Genomic DNA, 18,691 nt, shown 5'->3' on the forward strand with positions numbered 1-18,691 from the left:
ACAATATACCATGTACATTATAGAAACTGTCTCTAGAAAATACAAATTATGGAAAAATGCAGCCTTTCTGTGTATACAATATGCAATAAATGGCAGTGACTTTTAATATCAAATAGTGGGTAATAAAGAAATAATACCACTTACAAACATTTAACATTTTAACATGTTTTGCTGATTGCTCAAGGTGTCTGGTATGTTCTAGTTGGTGTTTTTCAAAACCATTTTTTTTTTCATGTCCATTCTGTGATGGGTAGCTTTTGTGTGTGTGTGTGTTTAATTTTTTATTGTTATGTTAATCACCATACATTACATCATTCATTTTAGATATAGTGTTTCATGATTCATTGTTTGTGCATAACACCCAGTGCTCCATGCAGAACGTGCCCTCTTCAATACCCATCACCAGGCTAACCTATCCTCCCACCCCCCTAAAACCATTTTTTTTATAACATGTCATTCTAGATCCTTGTGGGCTTTTCATTTTATATAGCAGCTTAAATTCACACACTAACACATGTATGAAATCTTTTGAAATAAATTATAATTTTAGGTTCCAATTTCACTGTCTCTTTGTTCCTCCAGGTGGCTTTTACAGTACTTTTTGATTTGGAAGCACTTCTGAAGATATGGTGTTTGGGATTTACTGGATATATTAGCTCATCTCTCCACAAATTTGAACTACTACTCGTAATTGGAACTACTCTTCATGTATATCCAGATCTTTATCATTCTCAGTTCACATACTTTCAGGTAATATGAAGAATGTCTATTTGTCTGTAGAATTGTTTTCTTTCCAGAGAAAATACCAGTCACGTTATAACAACCATACAGAATTATATTAAATAGTTATATATAATTATTATATAATAAACACAACCTTGAGGTAAGCCCAATGACATCTTCAATACCAAAAACAGTGCACTCATAAATTATAACATTGTTTTTCAAACTTCTGAAAATGCACAGTAATAAATGGAGATGTTTTAGATGAAATTTTCTCCTTAGATGAAAAAAAAATGCATTCCAACTTCACTAATTTTATTTATTGGTGATTCCAAAGCTGTTATTTTCAGAGCAATTTTAACTTCGGGTGCCAAATTACAACTTGAAACTCTATACTTCTGATACCTCAGGAAGGGACATGAAAACATAATTCACAAAAATGATAACAAATATCCTGCAACCATGGGTGAAAAGCTGAGCCTCTAGTAATCACTGCCAAAAGTACTGAAATCACAGAGGATATCATGGTTCAATCTTTCAGTATATCAACATCTTTGGACATAAATCCCTTGTCATTTGTTGGGTTATATCCTTCGGCTTGGTTATCATAAGTGAGGTGACCGAGCAAGAGATATACATATGTTTAAGACTCTTGATATGAAATGTACTTCCCAATCATGCCATTATATGCTCTTGGGTGCTGCTGTCTAGATTTACAAAATCAACATGAGCATTTAGTACCTACGTTTGAGAATCATTGTACATAATTATAGAAAATATGCCTGATAATCAAAACAACAAGATATCTTTAACAAACCTATTAAGTCAACCAAACTAAGAAAAATATTGATACCTATTTCAGCAAGGATACATATACAAAATATATTCAGGGCTTTAAAATTCCTCTAGTTTCTCACAGATAATTTTTTAGTGAAAAGTTAGAAATACATTAAAATTTTGAATGCAAAGATATTTATTTTAGAATTGTTTATGAGAAAAAAATGGGACTTTTAAAATGGTAAACATTTGAGGAATAGCTTAGGAAGTCATATGCAAATTTGACCATAAAATAATGACTATCATGAATTTGTGATTACTTAGAGATATGATTCATTATCTCTAGTTTTTTTCTACTTGTCTATTTTTCACAAAGTATCTAAAATTAGTATGCATGGTTCTAATCATTTTTTATAGATAGAGACATAGTTGAATAATATGCTGTCAATGAAGTTTGCAACTTCCAGTGTTGTCTTTGATCCTGGATTATAACCTAAAATAATTTTATTTATGTTAATGGTTAAGTGATTTTCATTTGTATCTCTCTATACATGACCGTGTTTATATTTCTCTAATGAAATAAACACTACCTCAGTTATTGTTTGGCTAAAATACAGATCTCTGCAGAAGTTCAAGTGAATTTTTGCAAATTCACATATAAGAGCCCACTGTCCTGAGCAGATTAGCTCTTCGTGGGCCCACTCTGGTCTCCCTTGTGGGTCCTTGCACTTCTCGTCTGACTTGGCCTTTTACAGCAGCATGGCTTCCTTTAGTGAATTTCACATTTTCATATTGAAGTGAAGTCAACAGTTTAGTACAAAATGACTCCCTTTATAGCATCAGTTATCTCTGAGAGCAATTATTGGTGTTATTCGTCTGTTTATTCAAGTTGATATTTACTGAGCACCTACTATGTGCCAGGCACAGTTCCAGATACTGAGGACAGAGTTGAACGAGCAGGGAGAAGTCCCACCGCAGTAAGCTTACATTCTAGATGGCAGACGGTTCACAAACAAGTACACATAAGAATGTGGAATAAAGTGCTGGAAATACTATAAAGGAGAAACAAGGGTAAGAAGGATAGAGGTTGGGGTAAGGGGTGGGGGTGAGGTCTATTTTAGATAAGTTGCTCATGGCAGCCCTTTCTGGAGAAGTCGCTAACGAGCAGAGACTAAGTGAAGTGAAGGGGCAAGCCAAGTGAAGGAACCTCATGGTACCTTCCTGAGGTGAAAACATGTTTGATGTGTTCAGAGAATAGCCTGAAGGCCAGCATGGCTGGACTGGAATGAGCATAGGGCACCATTGTGCTGTAGGAAGAAATAAAGTTTCACAAAATGCTCTGGCTCTGACATACCCGGGTAATAATGATGACATTGGTGGGTATTTATTGTGCATTTACCATGTGCCAGGCACTGTGCCGAGTGCCTTGTGCTGTTTAGTACTCACCACAGTCCTGTGAGACAGAGTATACAATGCAAGCTGAGCTCCCAAGACATTTGATAACTTGCCCAAGACCACATAACTAGCAAGTGGTGGAAACTCATGACTAAGAAGTTTAATTTCGTAGTCTATATTCTTAGCCATGCAATTTCTAAAGTATCTCACTTGTAATGAACAGAGTGATCTTGAAGAGACAGACTTAGAAATATGACCAGGAAAGTGAGCTTTGGAAGTAGCCACAAAATGTTCTACAGTGCTTATCTTTGAGAGTATGGCTTACTTTATTCCATATCTGTAGGAACACAAAATCAAAAGGCTTTATTGGATAAACAGAGTGAAAAGGATATTTATCCCCAAATAAATGAAAAAGCATAATTACAATCATTGATAAGGATTTTGCCTTTCCAGGGATACAGGCTTACCCCTTTGAAAATGCTGATCAAATCGGCCGTGTAGGAGTCGTGTTATGTTCTGTTTCTAACAGCTAATGAAATATTAATTTATCAAAATTGCACAGATGTGCAGAGGCTGTTTTATTAGAATTTGGGATAGGACTCAAAATTACTTAGACAATCTTTTAAGTATGATTTTAACACAAGTGGAGAAAACCCACTGTTTTGAAAGCTGAGCTATAAAGCCAGTTAAATTGTTCCTGTAAACTTGCCTGGACTCAGCTGTTAACAATTAGATACTGAATCATTTATGTCTGGGAATAACAAATCTGATAAGAATGTGAACACTTTCCATATTATTATTCTGGATATTAATATGAATGTTAATATTTTAATAGCTCTAATGATAAAGCTGTTCACTTGTCATTTGGAAAGATGGCCTGAGTGTAGTATGTTCTGATTTGGAAACATACGTAAATTCTAACAGGAAGACTGGTAGCTTAACCATGTATGTAGCACAATGCTTATTTGGAACAACATGATTTTTCACATAAATTTTCTTTTTTCAGTATTGTGTGAAGGAATTAAAATTAACGACAAGGAAATACACATTTTCTCAGCTTCTTTAAACGTTTGTCCTTTAGTTTCCCATTCACGTGGCTACATTTGTATTCTGTAGACAGTAGGAATGATAAGGTTCACCATCAATATTTCCTGTTAATTCAGATTCTAGGGGAGTAAATGTGGCTTCAGGTAGGCATGATGCAGAGGCTGAAATGGTATCAGAGGGACTCAGTCTATATGTTCACTCCCCTTTCTTCTCTGTCAGTATTATTAAGTTGGCTTTCTCCATCTAGTGGCAAATCTGGCTCCCAGGAGCTCAAGGCTTCGGTGGTGCTTACAGTAATGCCAACTGGAGATAAAAAATGCCACATCTTACAGGTCCAACAAAAGTTCCGAGGATGACTCAGGTCATTGTGAATATTCCCTCCAGGCCTGGATTGTGGACATCACGGAGTCCCTTTTGGACCTGGTGGACCAAGAGTGGAGCAGGAATAATTTGCCAAAGGAACATCAGGAACAGTAGGAAGCTAGGGATGCTGGAAAAATCCAAACATATATATGTGTAAAAATTAAAATCTAGTTTAAAGCACTTCCTGTTCTTTACTATACTGAAAATAGACTATTCATTTTCTTTTCCTAAGAAGACTTCACAGACACCTAAAGCTCTTATCAAACCGGCTTAGACACCATATATTATTATATTTATACTCACCATATTTTATTTATGCCCAGACCACAGTTTTCCTGTTTCCTATTTCCTATCTCTAAGTCTGATCTGCCTTACAATCAGTGGGCATACTTTAATTGGAAGCACTTTTTCTTCTCAGAGGCACATAAAAAAAATGTTAACATCTTAGACTTAATTAAAAAATTCTATTTTTCAGGGCACCTGGGTGGCTTAGTTGTTAAGCATCTGCCTTCAGCTCAGGTCATGATCCCAGAGTCCTGGGATCGAGCCCCTCCTTGAGCCCCACATCGGGCTCCCTGCTCCACAGGAAGCCTGCTTCTCCCCCTCTCACTCCCCCTGCTTGTGTTCCCTCTCTCGCTGTGTCTCTGTCAAATAAGTAAATTAAATCTTAAAAAAAATTTTTTTTAATTCTATTTTTTCCATGCTTTATGCTTCGACTTTGGATTATATACTAATTTATACTTTTAATCTTATAAATATGCCCTTAAGAGCTATGCTCTATAAAATTTTTTTAAGCTATGCCTTTGTATTATACTGCCTTTGCGATTACAGACATTGAACCTTATTTGTGCAACACAGTGTTTGACACATAATAACCAGTATTTGTTAAAGTGAATGAGCAAATGAATTTATTAATTGATAAGCAGCTATGGGGGGTGCATTTATATACTTGCAAAACATCTAAACATGTGTAGGTGTGTTTAGATGACAAGCTAAGCAGATATAACAAGGATCAAAAGTACAAGTCTTACATAAGACAGAAGTGGGTTTCTCTCCAGTAGTTGGTGGGTGTCCAGGAAAAGTCAGTGGCTCTGCTCCACACGGTCATGCAGGAAGCCAGCTGTTGAGGTGGACCAAATCTCTCAGCCTCTACACAAGGCTTCTATTTCTGGTCCAAAGGGACTACTCCATTTGTTTCTATTTCCCTGCCAGAGGAAGGCATAAAGAGTATCCAAGGCAAGTTGATTTACTTTAATGGGCGAAAAGTTGCAAATATTACTTCCTTTCATATTCCATCAGTCTGAACCTAGTCCCCTGGCCACACCTCACTACAAGTGGGACTGGAAAATGTGGTCTAAAGTCCTGGCTAGCCACTTGCTAGGCTAAAATTCTGATAGTTCTGTTATTTAAAGGGAGGGTAGAATGGATATTAGGGTATCAGTCTCAGGCATAAGTGAAGACTCCTTGTTAATAGACTTTTTAAAAAATGTCTTATATACAGTGATACATAAGAAGCTTTATTCTATGAGACAATATAGCTAATACTGAGCTAAACATTTTCTTCTACATTTGAACATTAGAAAAAAATCACTTTAATTTCAACAACATGTATTACTTAATGGCATTTTGAATTATCACATCGCATGTCAAAAAGCTTCAGTTTTCCTACATTCATTTGGGATTTATTGAGTTCTGGCTCAAGGCAGGCACTGAGCTAGACTGAGATCTTAGTTATGGTATTGTTACTTTTTGTCTGTAGCTGCTCAAATGGAAAAGTGCGATTTTTATGAAGTACTGTGAAAAATGAGGTTTTAGTGTGAACTTATTTAAGATTCAGTGTAAAAAAGTGATCAAGTACATATGTTTTTCTCTCCCACAACAGGTTCTTCGGGTAGTTCGACTTATTAAGATTTCACCAGCATTAGAAGACTTTGTGTACAAGATATTTGGTCCTGGAAAAAAGCTTGGGAGTTTGGTTGTATTTACTGCCAGCCTCTTGATTGTTATGTCAGCAGTTAGTCTGCAGATGTTCTGCTTTGTCGAAGAACTGGACAGGTTTACAACGTTTCCAAGGGTAAGAATAAAAAATGCAGCCAATTTAATTCCTTCTTCCTATTTTAGTAATAATGGTTAACATCAAAATAGTTTCCCTGTAAGAGTGGTTCAAAAATATAGCCATATTTTTGATAACTTAGAATAATTCAGTTTTGATATTTAAAATGGTCTCTTCTGCAGGGTGCAGGCATTTGAGCACATTTTCAGTATTGTGAGATTATACATCAATTCTAAAATTCTGGAAATAGTCTAATAGAATGAGATGCTGAAACCAGTCAAGATGAAAGCTAGGGTTCTCAGCACCTATAGATGAAAATATAATAGAATTTTTAAATAAAGTTTTTGTGTCTGTGAGAGTTATCATTTTAAAATCTGTTTTATAATTCATATATTTTTATGACAAGCATAATCTAGAAGGGGGTTTTGATTTTCAATGTAATAAAATTCATAAACTCTTCAGATTTTAAATGTCTTTAGAAGATTATCTAGTTCATGCCTCTGCATTATCATTAGAATTCACTTAGGCTATGAACGAAGTTAAAAATCAATCAATTCATAAACAGAACTCATGTAGAAAATATAGCTCTAATCAAGGATTCTGAAATTTAACTCCATGTGGATTTAGAAACATGAAAAAAATATAATGACCAAGACAAAAAAATATATATTCTTTCACCATAAGCTGAAATAACAAGGCCTATTATATGGGAAGGATAATCTTGGAGTAACAGCAAGATGTAATACATTTTTTAAAATAAGCTTTGAGGACAAAGGTGTCTGTACTCAAATTGGTAGACTAATAAAGCCTGGTTATTATTATTTTTTTTAATCTTATGCTAAATTTGTTACACATCACCAAGCATTTGTTGAGTGCATATAAACAGCCAGGCAATTTTGGTGATCTTAGGACAGAAACACAATTACGTCCCTAGTTTTCATGAAATTCTCAGTTGAAGGGGGTGCCCCGTAAGTAAACATGAAGCATGATAAAGGCAGGCTCAAGGTGCTCTGGGAACCCAGAGGTAAGGTCTGTAACCAGGAATGGAAAAGTCCAAGAAGGCTTCTTGAAGGAGGCAGTTACTAAAGAACAGTCGTAGGTAGCCAAGTATCCCAGGTTTGGGGAACAGCATATGCAAAAGGTCTGAGGTGAGCCATTCTTGTTCCAGAACTTAAAGGAGAAAGAAAGGTCAATGTGAGAGGAGGACATAAGACCAAGGAAGTTTTAAGTTGGATGAAAGTGTGATTGTGTTTAAATGCTGTTGAGAGAGCGAGGGCGAGGTTGAAGATGTATGAGACAGAGGACAGTAGCAAAATGTTCCCGGAGGGAGCATCCAGAGCATGGGCACAAAGACTGGTCTCAGTAGGTGTTGACTTGTCCTGTGTCCAGGTGGTGATATAGGACAGTGAGCCAAACTGAAAGTCACAGTGAGTCTTTGTTCACTTACTGCCACAGTGCAAGCAACAGGCAGAAATAAGCACCGGCTCCCAGCATTCCGTGTTCCCCACTGAACAGCACTGGGTGAGTGTCAGGTGGGAAAGCACAGATGTGGCAGGAAGAATAGAGAAAGGTGCCTCAGTTGAGGCCCCTGATGATGCACCCTCAGAATAGAAGCACCTGAGCTAGGAATATGGCTGTGCATAAAAGCGTGGCGGCCTGGAGTGGGGGGCGTGCCGAGTTTCTGCCTCCAACTCCCTCCAGAGGCCTCCCCCATGAGCCCGTCAGGCAGAGCCTCCCCAGTGCCTGTGGTCAGGCCACGGGGGATGTGGTTGGCCCGGAGCCAGACTCTTCAACAAGAGGCTCAGCTCTTCCTGCAGGGCTGGGTGGGCAGATGTAGGCAGAGATGACAGTGATATCATTAAGCCCACCTTCTCTTAGTCTGCCCCCTCATGGGGGAAATGAAAATGGCAGAATGCCACTTTGAGAATGACACTGTCATCACAGCCCATCTCTGAGGCCGGGTTAATTCAGCACATAGTATTGAAGGCCCACTAAGGGTCAGCCATTGTTCTAGCAACAGGGGATCCTAAAAAGAAAACCACCCTCAGTCCGCTTCTTTATGAATACAGTCTTCTCTTAATTTCAAATCTTATCTCCATCTTTTACCATCTCCACTAATCTCACGTCACTGATTTTATATCTCTTCCCCAAAACCTCTTTGAGCCGGACGGCTTTTGGAGTTCATAATATTCCAGATATTATAAGGGTGATATCGCCCCCTTGTTGATCTGAATTGTTTGAATCAGCACATTGTAATCAACACACTAATGCTTCTTTAGCAAAACATCTTTGGACAAAGAAGGATAAATAAGGACAATAAATAAATCTTAGGTCAGATTGGATTTCTGCCACTAAATGAGCTACCAAAAAAAAAAGAAGGAAATATTTTAGGTATTTTCAAGAATTTTGGAATAGTGAAGTTGTGAGTCAGGGCCGTGGCATTGCGGATAGTCTGCACTTCTTGTCTTAGAGATCTGATTTCTTATTACCCCTCCAGCACTTTTCTTAAAAAAGATTTTATTTATTTATTTGACAGAGAGAGACACAGCGAGAGAGGGAACACAAGCAGGGGGAGTGGGAGAGGGAGAAGCAGGCTTCCCGTGGAGCAGGGAGCCCGATGCGGGGCTCAATCCCAGGACCCTGGGATCATGACCTGAGCCGAAGGCAGACGCTTAATGACTGAGCCACCCAGGTGCCCCACCCCTCCAGCACTTTTTGGCTGTATGACACCGGCCAAATGATCCTTGTAGCTTTTATTTTTTCACATCTAAAATCCGGGTAAAAATAGTATTTTCCTCATAGCATTGTGTGTATTGAATCATATACAAAAACAGCCCCACTCTGGGCTTAGAAAGCATTTTTCAAATGTTGTATTCTATGTAATATATTTGAAGTCGGTATTTTAGATTCTGTATGAAAGACCAGGCTGCTTCAGAGCCATCCGACTTAGCCCCATGGGATTTGCTCTATTTTTCCAGCCATAATAGTAATCAAGTAGCATTACATTTTCAGGTCTCCAGTTACTCAATTGTGCCTTTCTGCCTGATTACTTTGACCATCTTAATGAAAGCAGCCCGGCGACTATGGGGCCCCCAATCAGTGATTCTGCAGCTGACAGGGTTGACAGCCTAAATGTGTGAAATGACTAGGAGTAGATTTTTCCTTGCCCATGAACATAATTATGAGTTAAATCCCTGAAAAATAATCAAATTTTGCAAGAAATGTTAAAAAACAGTGCAGCTACAAAAAGTAGTCATTATCATTCCCAGTCACATAAAGCACCAACCGTTGGTGCTACTTCCCTGATAGGAAATCAGAAGAGATGGTCAAAAACACATGACTGTCGATGTTAGATTTCTGTTAGGACACTCGTCTATGGGTCTTACCCCTTCCCTTCTTCTAGGACATCTCCTTCATTATACAATGGTTGGGTATTGAGGTGGGTTGGTTAATTACAGTATTAGCCAGAGCGCACAACACACCATTGGTGGGAGCCAGCCTCCAAGATGGCCCGGACTCCAGTAAAGATGATAGAAAGAGGTGCTGATTCATCTAGTTCCCATTTTACTTTGGGATGCATCATGTGATCTTTCTTACACATACTTAGACCTATGGGGTACAGGAGAGTCAACTGTGTACACACTTGAGAGATGCTGGGAGAACACCCGCCATGAAGAAAGGAGTCTAGCAAAGGTGGGTCCAGCCCGACTTGGCAAAACAGCCTCAGTCTTTGTGCCCAGGGAAGAATTTTCCTGTGGCTCTTTCTTACACCAGATCCTGAGCCAGCCATCTAGGTGGCATATTCTCCCTAGAGAAATAGGACTGGATATAAAACCACTGTTTAATTGGACTTGATTGCATCTTGGGCCCAGCTACCCTCTGTGAAACCCTCTAGGAGAACCTGACATGGACATGTGGAGATGATTTCCCCACCCACTTTCCAGGAAGAGAAGCTCAGAGGGGCAGAGGAAACAGCAGTATGGACACACTAAGTGCCTGCCCAAGTGCCTGCCCACTGCTTGACCCTCTGACGGAGCTCCAGCCACACTGGAAGTCCCCAGCTACTTCCTGGAATACTTGAAGGTGAAGAGGTCCTAAAAACTTGCATTATTCCACAAGTTACCTATGGGTCTCCCTGCCTCAGTCAGCTGCTCTTCAATCATTCTCCATTTGCAGCAGAAATTAAACACTCTCCTGTTTAAAAAGTTTCAAGGTCCTCCTTTCCCTCAAGATAACAAACATTTTAATATGGTTTCTGTATCTTTTTGTCTCCATCCCCAGTTACCTCGCTGGGCTCATATTTCAGGATTTCCCCTACCACATCTTTCAAAGGCAGAGAGGGCATCTGTCTTGCTCAGTAAATCCCCCCATGCTTAGCACAACACTTGGTAGTGAATAGGCTTTCATTGATGAATGAATAACAATGCTAGGCCAAAGCAAATTTCTCCGATCCTTCCACACTGTATCAAATTCAACATCCCAGAGTCTTTCTTCCACTGCTGTCCCTTCCTCAAGGAACCACTTTACCCTCCATCACCCTAACCCTTATCCCATCTGAAATCTTTAAATAATTCTGTCAGAGTACTTTGGCAGGAAGTAGCAGAAATCTTGCCTCCCACTGACTTGAACAATTGGGAAATTTCTCACAAAATTCGAGATTAGGTAGATTAGGCAGAAAACCAAGATTCTGAATCTTTCACTGAAATGGCCTCAGCTGTGGGTTGAATTATGTGCCCCAAAAAGAAATGGTGAAGTACTCCGAAATGACCTTATTTGGAAATAGAGGTGATAAAATTCAAAGAGGTCATGAGGGCGGGCCCTGACCCAGTATGACTGATAGTTTCTAAAGAGAGGAGATTTGGACACAAACACAGACATACACAGAGGGGGGACGATATGAAGACACAAGAGAAGGCAGCCATGTGATTGGGGTTTCATCTACCCGCCAAGGACCTCCCAGCTTTGCTGGCAATCATCTGAAGCTAGAAGAGGCTGGGAGAATCTTTCAGAGGGAGCTTGGTCTTGCCAACACCTTGACTTCACATGGCTGAGCTGTGATATAATAAATTCCCTTGTTTTCAGCCACTCAGTTTTGGTACTTTGTTAAAGCAGTCCAAGCAAACTACTGCAGTTGCTTTCTCCATGTGTTGTCTTCATGTATTAGCAAAACAGATGCAACATTTCCAGAATTCGCAATAAAATCTTGAGGAAGAAGAGGGTCATCCCCATCCAGGTCTCCTTCTTAAGAGCAAGGACACATTTCCCAGTACCATTTTCTACTATCCCCAGCAAACTTGCTGTCATCACTCATTGGCAGGATTGGGTAACTTGGTCATCCCTAAAGGAATCATTGGCAAGATGACCGGAGTCAACAGGATTGGCTTAGATTAATCATGTGGGAAGGGATGGCTATTGGAGAAACAACCACAAAACCCACTACAATGGTCAGATGCAGAGTTTGGACAAGATTTCTCTCACATCTCTCGCCTCCAAAGCTTTTATATGTCTGGTGCAAACAGGGTGTGTAAATAGACATGTGGTAGGAGGAGGGCTGGTGTTTAATTTCTCTCACCAGAAGCATCTGGGCCCCAGCTCTTTGCCCACATAGTATCTGCAGAGCAGCTAGCATAGGGCCTGGCACAGAGTGGATTCCTGCTCTCCCTCTTTTTATGGCGGTTGTCACTTTCTGTTACACACCATCGACATTTATGCAAGCTTCTGTTGCCCCTACTAGACCACAAGAACTTGAGGGTGGCAGTTACATGCTCTCCTCTCCCAAAGCACGTAACACAATGCCAATGTCATGGGGTCCAAAGCATCAGGAAGTAGAGTCAGGGCAGAAACAACCATTGGAGCCTCAGCAGATGGTCCCATGAGATGGAGAAGAGAAACTTGACATTTGTTAATGGGGGGCGGGGTGGGGAAAGGAAGATCTATTGATAGAATTTAATAAAACAACTTTGTCCTCTCAACTAATCACTTTCTCTCCTAATTTGGACCAAACGGACACTTCACCCAAGGAAGATCAAGTCTTGCTGTGAGGCAGGGTATTCCCCCCAGTTCTTCTTTTGTTGGGACTACTACCTTGTGTTACAAGGAGGACAATTAGATTAACTTTTCATGATGGAACAGCCTGTATAGATCATAAGGCCTAGTTGACAGGCAGGAGCCACCAGTCTTTCTTTAACAAAGACAAAAACAAGTTGCATGTTTCCCGTAGTTGTCTGACAAAAGCTCATGCTTTTTTTTTTTTTTTAATATTTTTTTGACGGAGAGAGACACAGCGAGAGAGGGAACACGAGCAGGGGGAGTGGGAGAGGGAGAAGCAGGCCTCCCGCTGAGCAGGGAGCCTGATGCCGGGCTCAATCCCAGCACCCTGGGATCATGACCTGAGCTGAGGGCAGACGCTTAAGGACTGAGCCACCCAGGCCCCCTAAAGCTCATGCTTTTAAACATCCACTGTACATCTTCCTTCAGCTCAATATCTTTATTCCTTTTAATCTCCCACTAACATAACATTACACAGGCCTCATTTGTTTTCCAGTTCTACAAATGGGGAGTTTTCTAATTCATAAGCAATACATTACCATCTGTAAGAACAGGTACTCGAATTTTAATATATTATGTATTTCATATGTTTTCTTACTTTGCATTCTCTCAATGCTAATTACTTGCTCTGTTGAATTTTCACTTATAAACATGTCCAAAGCAGTTATATAATATAAGCAGTAAATGCTATAAAACACTTAATTACAAATTAATTTCCCTGTCTCCTCTCACCACTAAAATGGCTAATCATGCTTTTAGTTGTACTGAAAGAATTACTGAGAAATTGAAAGAAACAACTTGCTCCCTAATTTTTTTTCATTTTTTTGCCAGATATAGAGAGTCTGACTATATTTCTAATAAATTCAAGGTATAGTTTATCTTCAAAAGTATAGTTACTAGTTCAATCTTTATTAATTTTTGTTTTATTTTTTCACATATTTTTAATTTTTCAGGGAATATTTCAGACATGCAAAGAGATGTAAAGACTAATAAAGTATATTCTTCTGTGGCCATACGTAGCTTAACAAGCATGTTAGTAGTGGATCTCAAGTCCTTGAGTGTCCCTTCCTTCTCACTCCCTTCCCTTTCCCGGAGAAACACTTTTCTGAATTTGCTGCTTGTGTTCTTAGTGCATTCCTTTATGTTTTAGTGTATGTAGAAGCTTCAACTGAAAATCACATACCTTTATGCATAATTTAAACCTACCTTATATGGTCTCAAACTGTGCTGTTTCTCCTGCTAATTGCTTTTTTTTTTTTTGCTCAACACTATGTTTGTGAGATTTTTTTTTTTTTTTAAGATTTTTTTTTATTTATTTGCGAGAGAGAGAGAATGAGAGACAGAGAGCATGAGAGGGAGGAGGGTCAGAGGGAGAAGCAGACTCCCTGCTGAGCAGGGAGCCCGATGCGGGACTCGATCCTGGGACTCCAGGATCATGACCTGAGCCGAAGGCAGTCGCTTAACTGACTGAGCCACCCAGGCGCCCTGTTTGTGAGATTTACTAACGAGTACTTATACTGCATTTTATTTTTCTTGTGGTTTAATAAACAACTATATATTGCATTATATTTATAATGTACTATTCATATGAACACTTCACAATTTGTTTTCCCATTCTCCTGTGTAAATAGGACGTATGACTATGATGGAATTTCACTTCTGTGAATAGGCCACTAATCAGCTAATTTGGAGTCCGTCAGAAAGGAGATTACCTTGGGTGTGCCTGACCCACTCAGAGGGACTGGGCTCTTAGTAAGAGGCATTTGTTGCAAGAGTCTCCTGTTAACAGGCTTTGAAAAAGTGAGCTGTCATGTTAGAGGGCCATGTGGCTAGGTCTTGAGGGTAGCCGTTAGGGGCTCTGTGCTTCAGGAATGCAAGATCCTCTGTCCTGCAACCACAGGAGTTGAATTCTGAGAACAGTCTGAATGGGGGTTGAAGAAACTCCACATGAGACCACAGCCCAGCCTACAGCTTGATTTCGAGTTCTGAGATCCTGAGCAGAGAACCCCGTTACACGGTACCCACATCTCTAACCTACAGAAACTGCAAATAATAAATTGGTATTGTTCTAAGGTGCTGAATTTGTGGTCATTTGTAACCCAGAAATACAAAACTAATGCGTGCAGGTTTTGGATATTTGTTTCTCATATTTTGTGACTCCAACTAGTGCTGCTCTGAACATTGCAAGTGAACTTGTACACATGTGAAATTCTGCACGTGTGGATGTTTTGGGGGGATATGTAGCTAATAATAGAATTGCTGAGTCTTAGAATAAAGATAACTCAGCTTTAGAGGGTACTGATAATCTTGCATTCCGGTGTAATTTCCCCAGTGTATCTGCCAACAGTGGTACATGAGAATGTTCTCTGCTTCACAACTCAGCAACACTTGGTCTTGTCAGGCTGTGTTTTGCTTTCAACATTTAGCTCTTCATTTAACCTAAATTGATTTTTGTGGTTGCTGTGAAATAGGGAGCAATCTTATTTAATTTCCTTTCATATCCTTTGGATAACCCATTGTCACAGTACCATTTATTGACTAGTCTATCCATTCCGTATGGTTCTTCTTGCTGGCTATGTCAGAATAGGATTCCATATATGTGTGTCCTGGTAAAGACACACAAACTCCTTTTTCATCTCCTTTTGCCATGAAAAAAAAAACTTTTTTCATCAATCTCTGATGAAGCCCAAAGACTCTCCAGCCTTACTCGAGTATCTCAGTTAGCAGCCTCCAGCTTTCAAGGGTCTGTGAATTTGCCCCTTGGGCCTGACAGTATATGAAAAACCAAAGGCTAGCAGTGACCATAAATCCCCTAAGATTGGCTTTTTTTGACCCAAGCTGCTTATCAGCTTTTGGTCCCAGGGTTTCCATTACTTCCTTGGGACCTTAACTAGGCCTTTAAAAGGATGTTTGTTGTATTTTAACCAGAATTTGGAGTGGGGGATTATCAGTTTTTTCCCATATATGATCAGACACTGAGGTTCACTAATATAAGTTTTGAGAATTAAAAAACCCATTCCATTGATTATCTTTCAGATGGATAGATTTCTTTTTTTTCCTATAGACACAATGTGAGACCAGGCCATCCCGACATCTACCTTCACCATCTGCAGCCTCATATTTGTTTGCAATTTGTTTGCATTACAGATATTGTCTCCTCTTGATTCTCATAACCTCGTGTTGGTGCTCCCCTAATTGAAATCCATTGTCCACAAAATATCAGATACATCCATTCACAGTGATTGACTAAATAAATTATGTATGTGTTTTGTTGCTGTTTATAATTCAGCCCACATTCTCTGTGTGATGCAACTATGAGGTGTCCACACTTGAACAAACATACTAACTGTCGTCTTTAACTTGTCACATAGTTAAGAGTGTAAGGAAGAGGTCAACTTATCCCATAGTAGACACATAAGAAAGAACTCAAATAAGCCAGAAGGTGAAATACGATATCAAAGATGTGCTGGAGAATATTTTAAAATTCTGGGAACCTACTGTGTGCTAAGCACTGAGCTTCCAAATATCACCTCATTTTATTTATTTTTTATTTATTTATTTTTTAAAGATTTTATTCATTTATTTGAGAGAGAATGAGCTAGAGAGAGAGCATGAGAGGGGGGAGGGTCAGAGGCAGAAGGAGGTTCCCCGCCAAGCAGGGAGCCGGATGCGGGACTCGATCCCGCGACTCCAGGATCATGACCTGAGCTGAAGGCAGTCGCTTAACCAACTGAGCCACCCAGGCGCCCTATCACCTCATTTTAATAAGAGGAAGGGTTTGCTTTCAGGGACGGAGGTCTGCAAAGCTATATGAAGAGTGGTCTTTAGGGATGCGTATGGTTTCAACAGATAAGAACTTGGATAATAGCATTAGATAAGAGTATCCCTTATCAGGAAAACAGAATGAGTAAATCGGAGACAGAGAGAATCACAGGGCCTGGAGGGACAGATGAGAAAGGAACTGCAGTGTTCGTTTGGAGCGAGACAACAGGGTGTTTTCTGAGGTTGGGATTGTGACACGGCGAGCTGTTGAAGATTTCACTCTTTTCTTTTCTTTCTGGAGAATAAAAGAAGAGCTATTTTAAGGAAGGTTACACTGGCAGAAATAGTACTTCTCTGAGGAGGTATTTTCATTGAACAAAATTCATTTTTATTGACCAAAGACAAAACTTTATAATTGAGGAATTTGCAGCACCATCAGGGCAGGAAGAGAAGTAATTTTTTATTTTCTCTGTGTGGCCATTACTCTGTCAAATCTTCTACAGTCTCTTAAAGTTGGTCCCATCTAAGGCTTTAGGCCAAATTCATCCATGTCTGGATCTGGCTCTGTAATAGAAACTAGTACCCTGCTTTAAATTTTAAAGCATAAAGTGATATAACTTAATGTAACCATCTGCCCCCCAAAAAGCTGTAAAATTAACTTTATTTTCTTTCCACTATAACATTAGAGGGGTTGGTTGGGTTTTTTTGTTTTTTTGTTCAGTTTTTTGTTTTGTTTTGCTTTTTCTGCTCCTAGTTGAATTTCTTTCTGTGGTGATTCATCAGTGGCATAGTGATAAAATAATATCCAGTGTACTTCCTTTTAAAGGGCGACTTTAACGCAGCATGAATCACACAGAGACATCTGTCTTTTCCGTTGTGTGTTGACATCATTAGTCCACTGAACTGCAGTTATCAGAATTATTCCTTGAATAAAGCATCCTTGTATTCCAACCCTGAATCCCAGATGGGCACTCTTTTGGGGAGGACCTTTTTTGCACCTCATCATATTTTGGTTTTCTACCAATTTCTCATTTTGCAGTTTTCCAACTATTAACTGCCGTATTACATTACTATTATTTTAATAATCTACTCCATTCCACCAACTTCAGAAATAAATGAGAGCCATTAATGAGGAATATTTGCCTCAGTTAAGATGAACTTCTGTAAGGATATTTTCTGATGAGAAGGTGACTATATAATTAAATATTTTGTTGAGTCTTGCCTACAGAAAAAAAAAAAAATACCGTCTGTGATTAGACATTTCAACTGTCCTCTCATGACTACCTAAATTCCCCATCATTAAAAATAGACTCGTAGTACATATTTTAGAGGATGTGCTGCAATGTAACAGGCAATATAATACAACAAGTGGTATACTTAGGGGTGTTCTTAAATGTCATGGAAACCCAATTTCTCAGCATGACCACTAAATACCTAGCAGTAATCATATAGCCCAACATACAAGGGTGCTTTAGTAAATGATTCGGGCATTAACTGAACACTAAATACTCACTTTTCTGTATTGCACTGAAAGTTTAAAAACAGGCCCCTTTTATTTTGTGAATCCCTTGATTGATTTTTGTAGGTAAAATTGATTTTACTGCTTTCGTGTTTTAACCTCCATAGTGGTTTTATAAGTGATTAATCTACTACCTTTATTATACGTTTGCATTTACCTGTGAGGTTTTCTTCTTTTCCTAATTTTCTTCTCGTTATAGCGTTTTCTTTCCACTCAAAGAATTTCCTTTAATGTTTCTTATAAGGCTGGCTTAGTGGTGATGAAATCCTTTAACTTTTGTTTGTCTGAGAACCCCTTTATCTCTTCTTTATTGTGAATGATAACCTTACTGGTAGAGTATTACTTGTTGCAGCTTTCTTCCTTTCAGCACTTTGAATATATCATGTCTCTTCTTGACTGCAAATTTTTGCTGACAAATCAGCTGGTAGCCTTATGGGGGTCCCCTTGTATGTAACTGTTTTACTGCTTTTAAAATTCTCTCTTTATCACTACTTTTTGCCATTCTAATTATTACATGTCTTGGTGGACCTTCTTGGATTAATCTTGTTAGAAACTCTGTGCTTCCTGGATCTAGATGTCTGTTTCCTTCCCCAGACTAGGGAAAATTTTAGCAATTATTTCTTCAAATATGATTTCTGCCCCCTTCTCCTTCTCTTCCTCTGAAATCCCAATAATGTAAATGTTATTATGCATGATGATGTCGCTGAGTTCCCTAACTCTATTCTCATTTTTTTTTTAAGATTTTATTTATTTATTTGACAGAAAGAGACACAGCAAGAGAGGGAACACAAGCAGGGGGAGTGGGAGAGGGAGAAGCAGGCCTCCTGCCGAGCAGGGAACCCGATGCAGGGCTCGATCTCAGGACCCTGAGATCATGACCTGAGCCAAAGGCAGACACTTAATGACTGAGCCAGCCAGGGACCCTTCTATTCTTATTTTTTATTATTCTTTTTTGTCTTTGCTGTTCAGCTTGGTTACTTCCATTACCCAGTCTTCCAGATTGC

At 39.2% G+C, this 18,691-nt stretch overlaps 1 protein-coding gene across 1 annotated transcript in view; it reads left to right on the plus strand.

The window, feature by feature from the left end:
- The window catches only part of NALCN (sodium leak channel, non-selective), a 295,448-nt gene that overhangs the window by 137,497 nt on the left and 139,260 nt on the right, over nucleotides 1-18,691 (plus strand). Inside the window, exons 11-12 of the mRNA XM_035003104.1 lie at nucleotides 583-750; nucleotides 6,188-6,379. Coding sequence (XP_034858995.1) covers nucleotides 583-750; nucleotides 6,188-6,379 — 360 coding nt within the window. The remainder of the gene's footprint in view (nucleotides 1-582; nucleotides 751-6,187; nucleotides 6,380-18,691) is intronic.

Source organism: Mirounga leonina, unplaced genomic scaffold (genome assembly GCF_011800145.1).
Source record: "Mirounga leonina isolate KUSES-001 unplaced genomic scaffold, KU_Mleo_1.0 Mir_127, whole genome shotgun sequence".
Lineage (NCBI taxonomy): Eukaryota > Metazoa > Chordata > Mammalia > Carnivora > Phocidae > Mirounga > Mirounga leonina.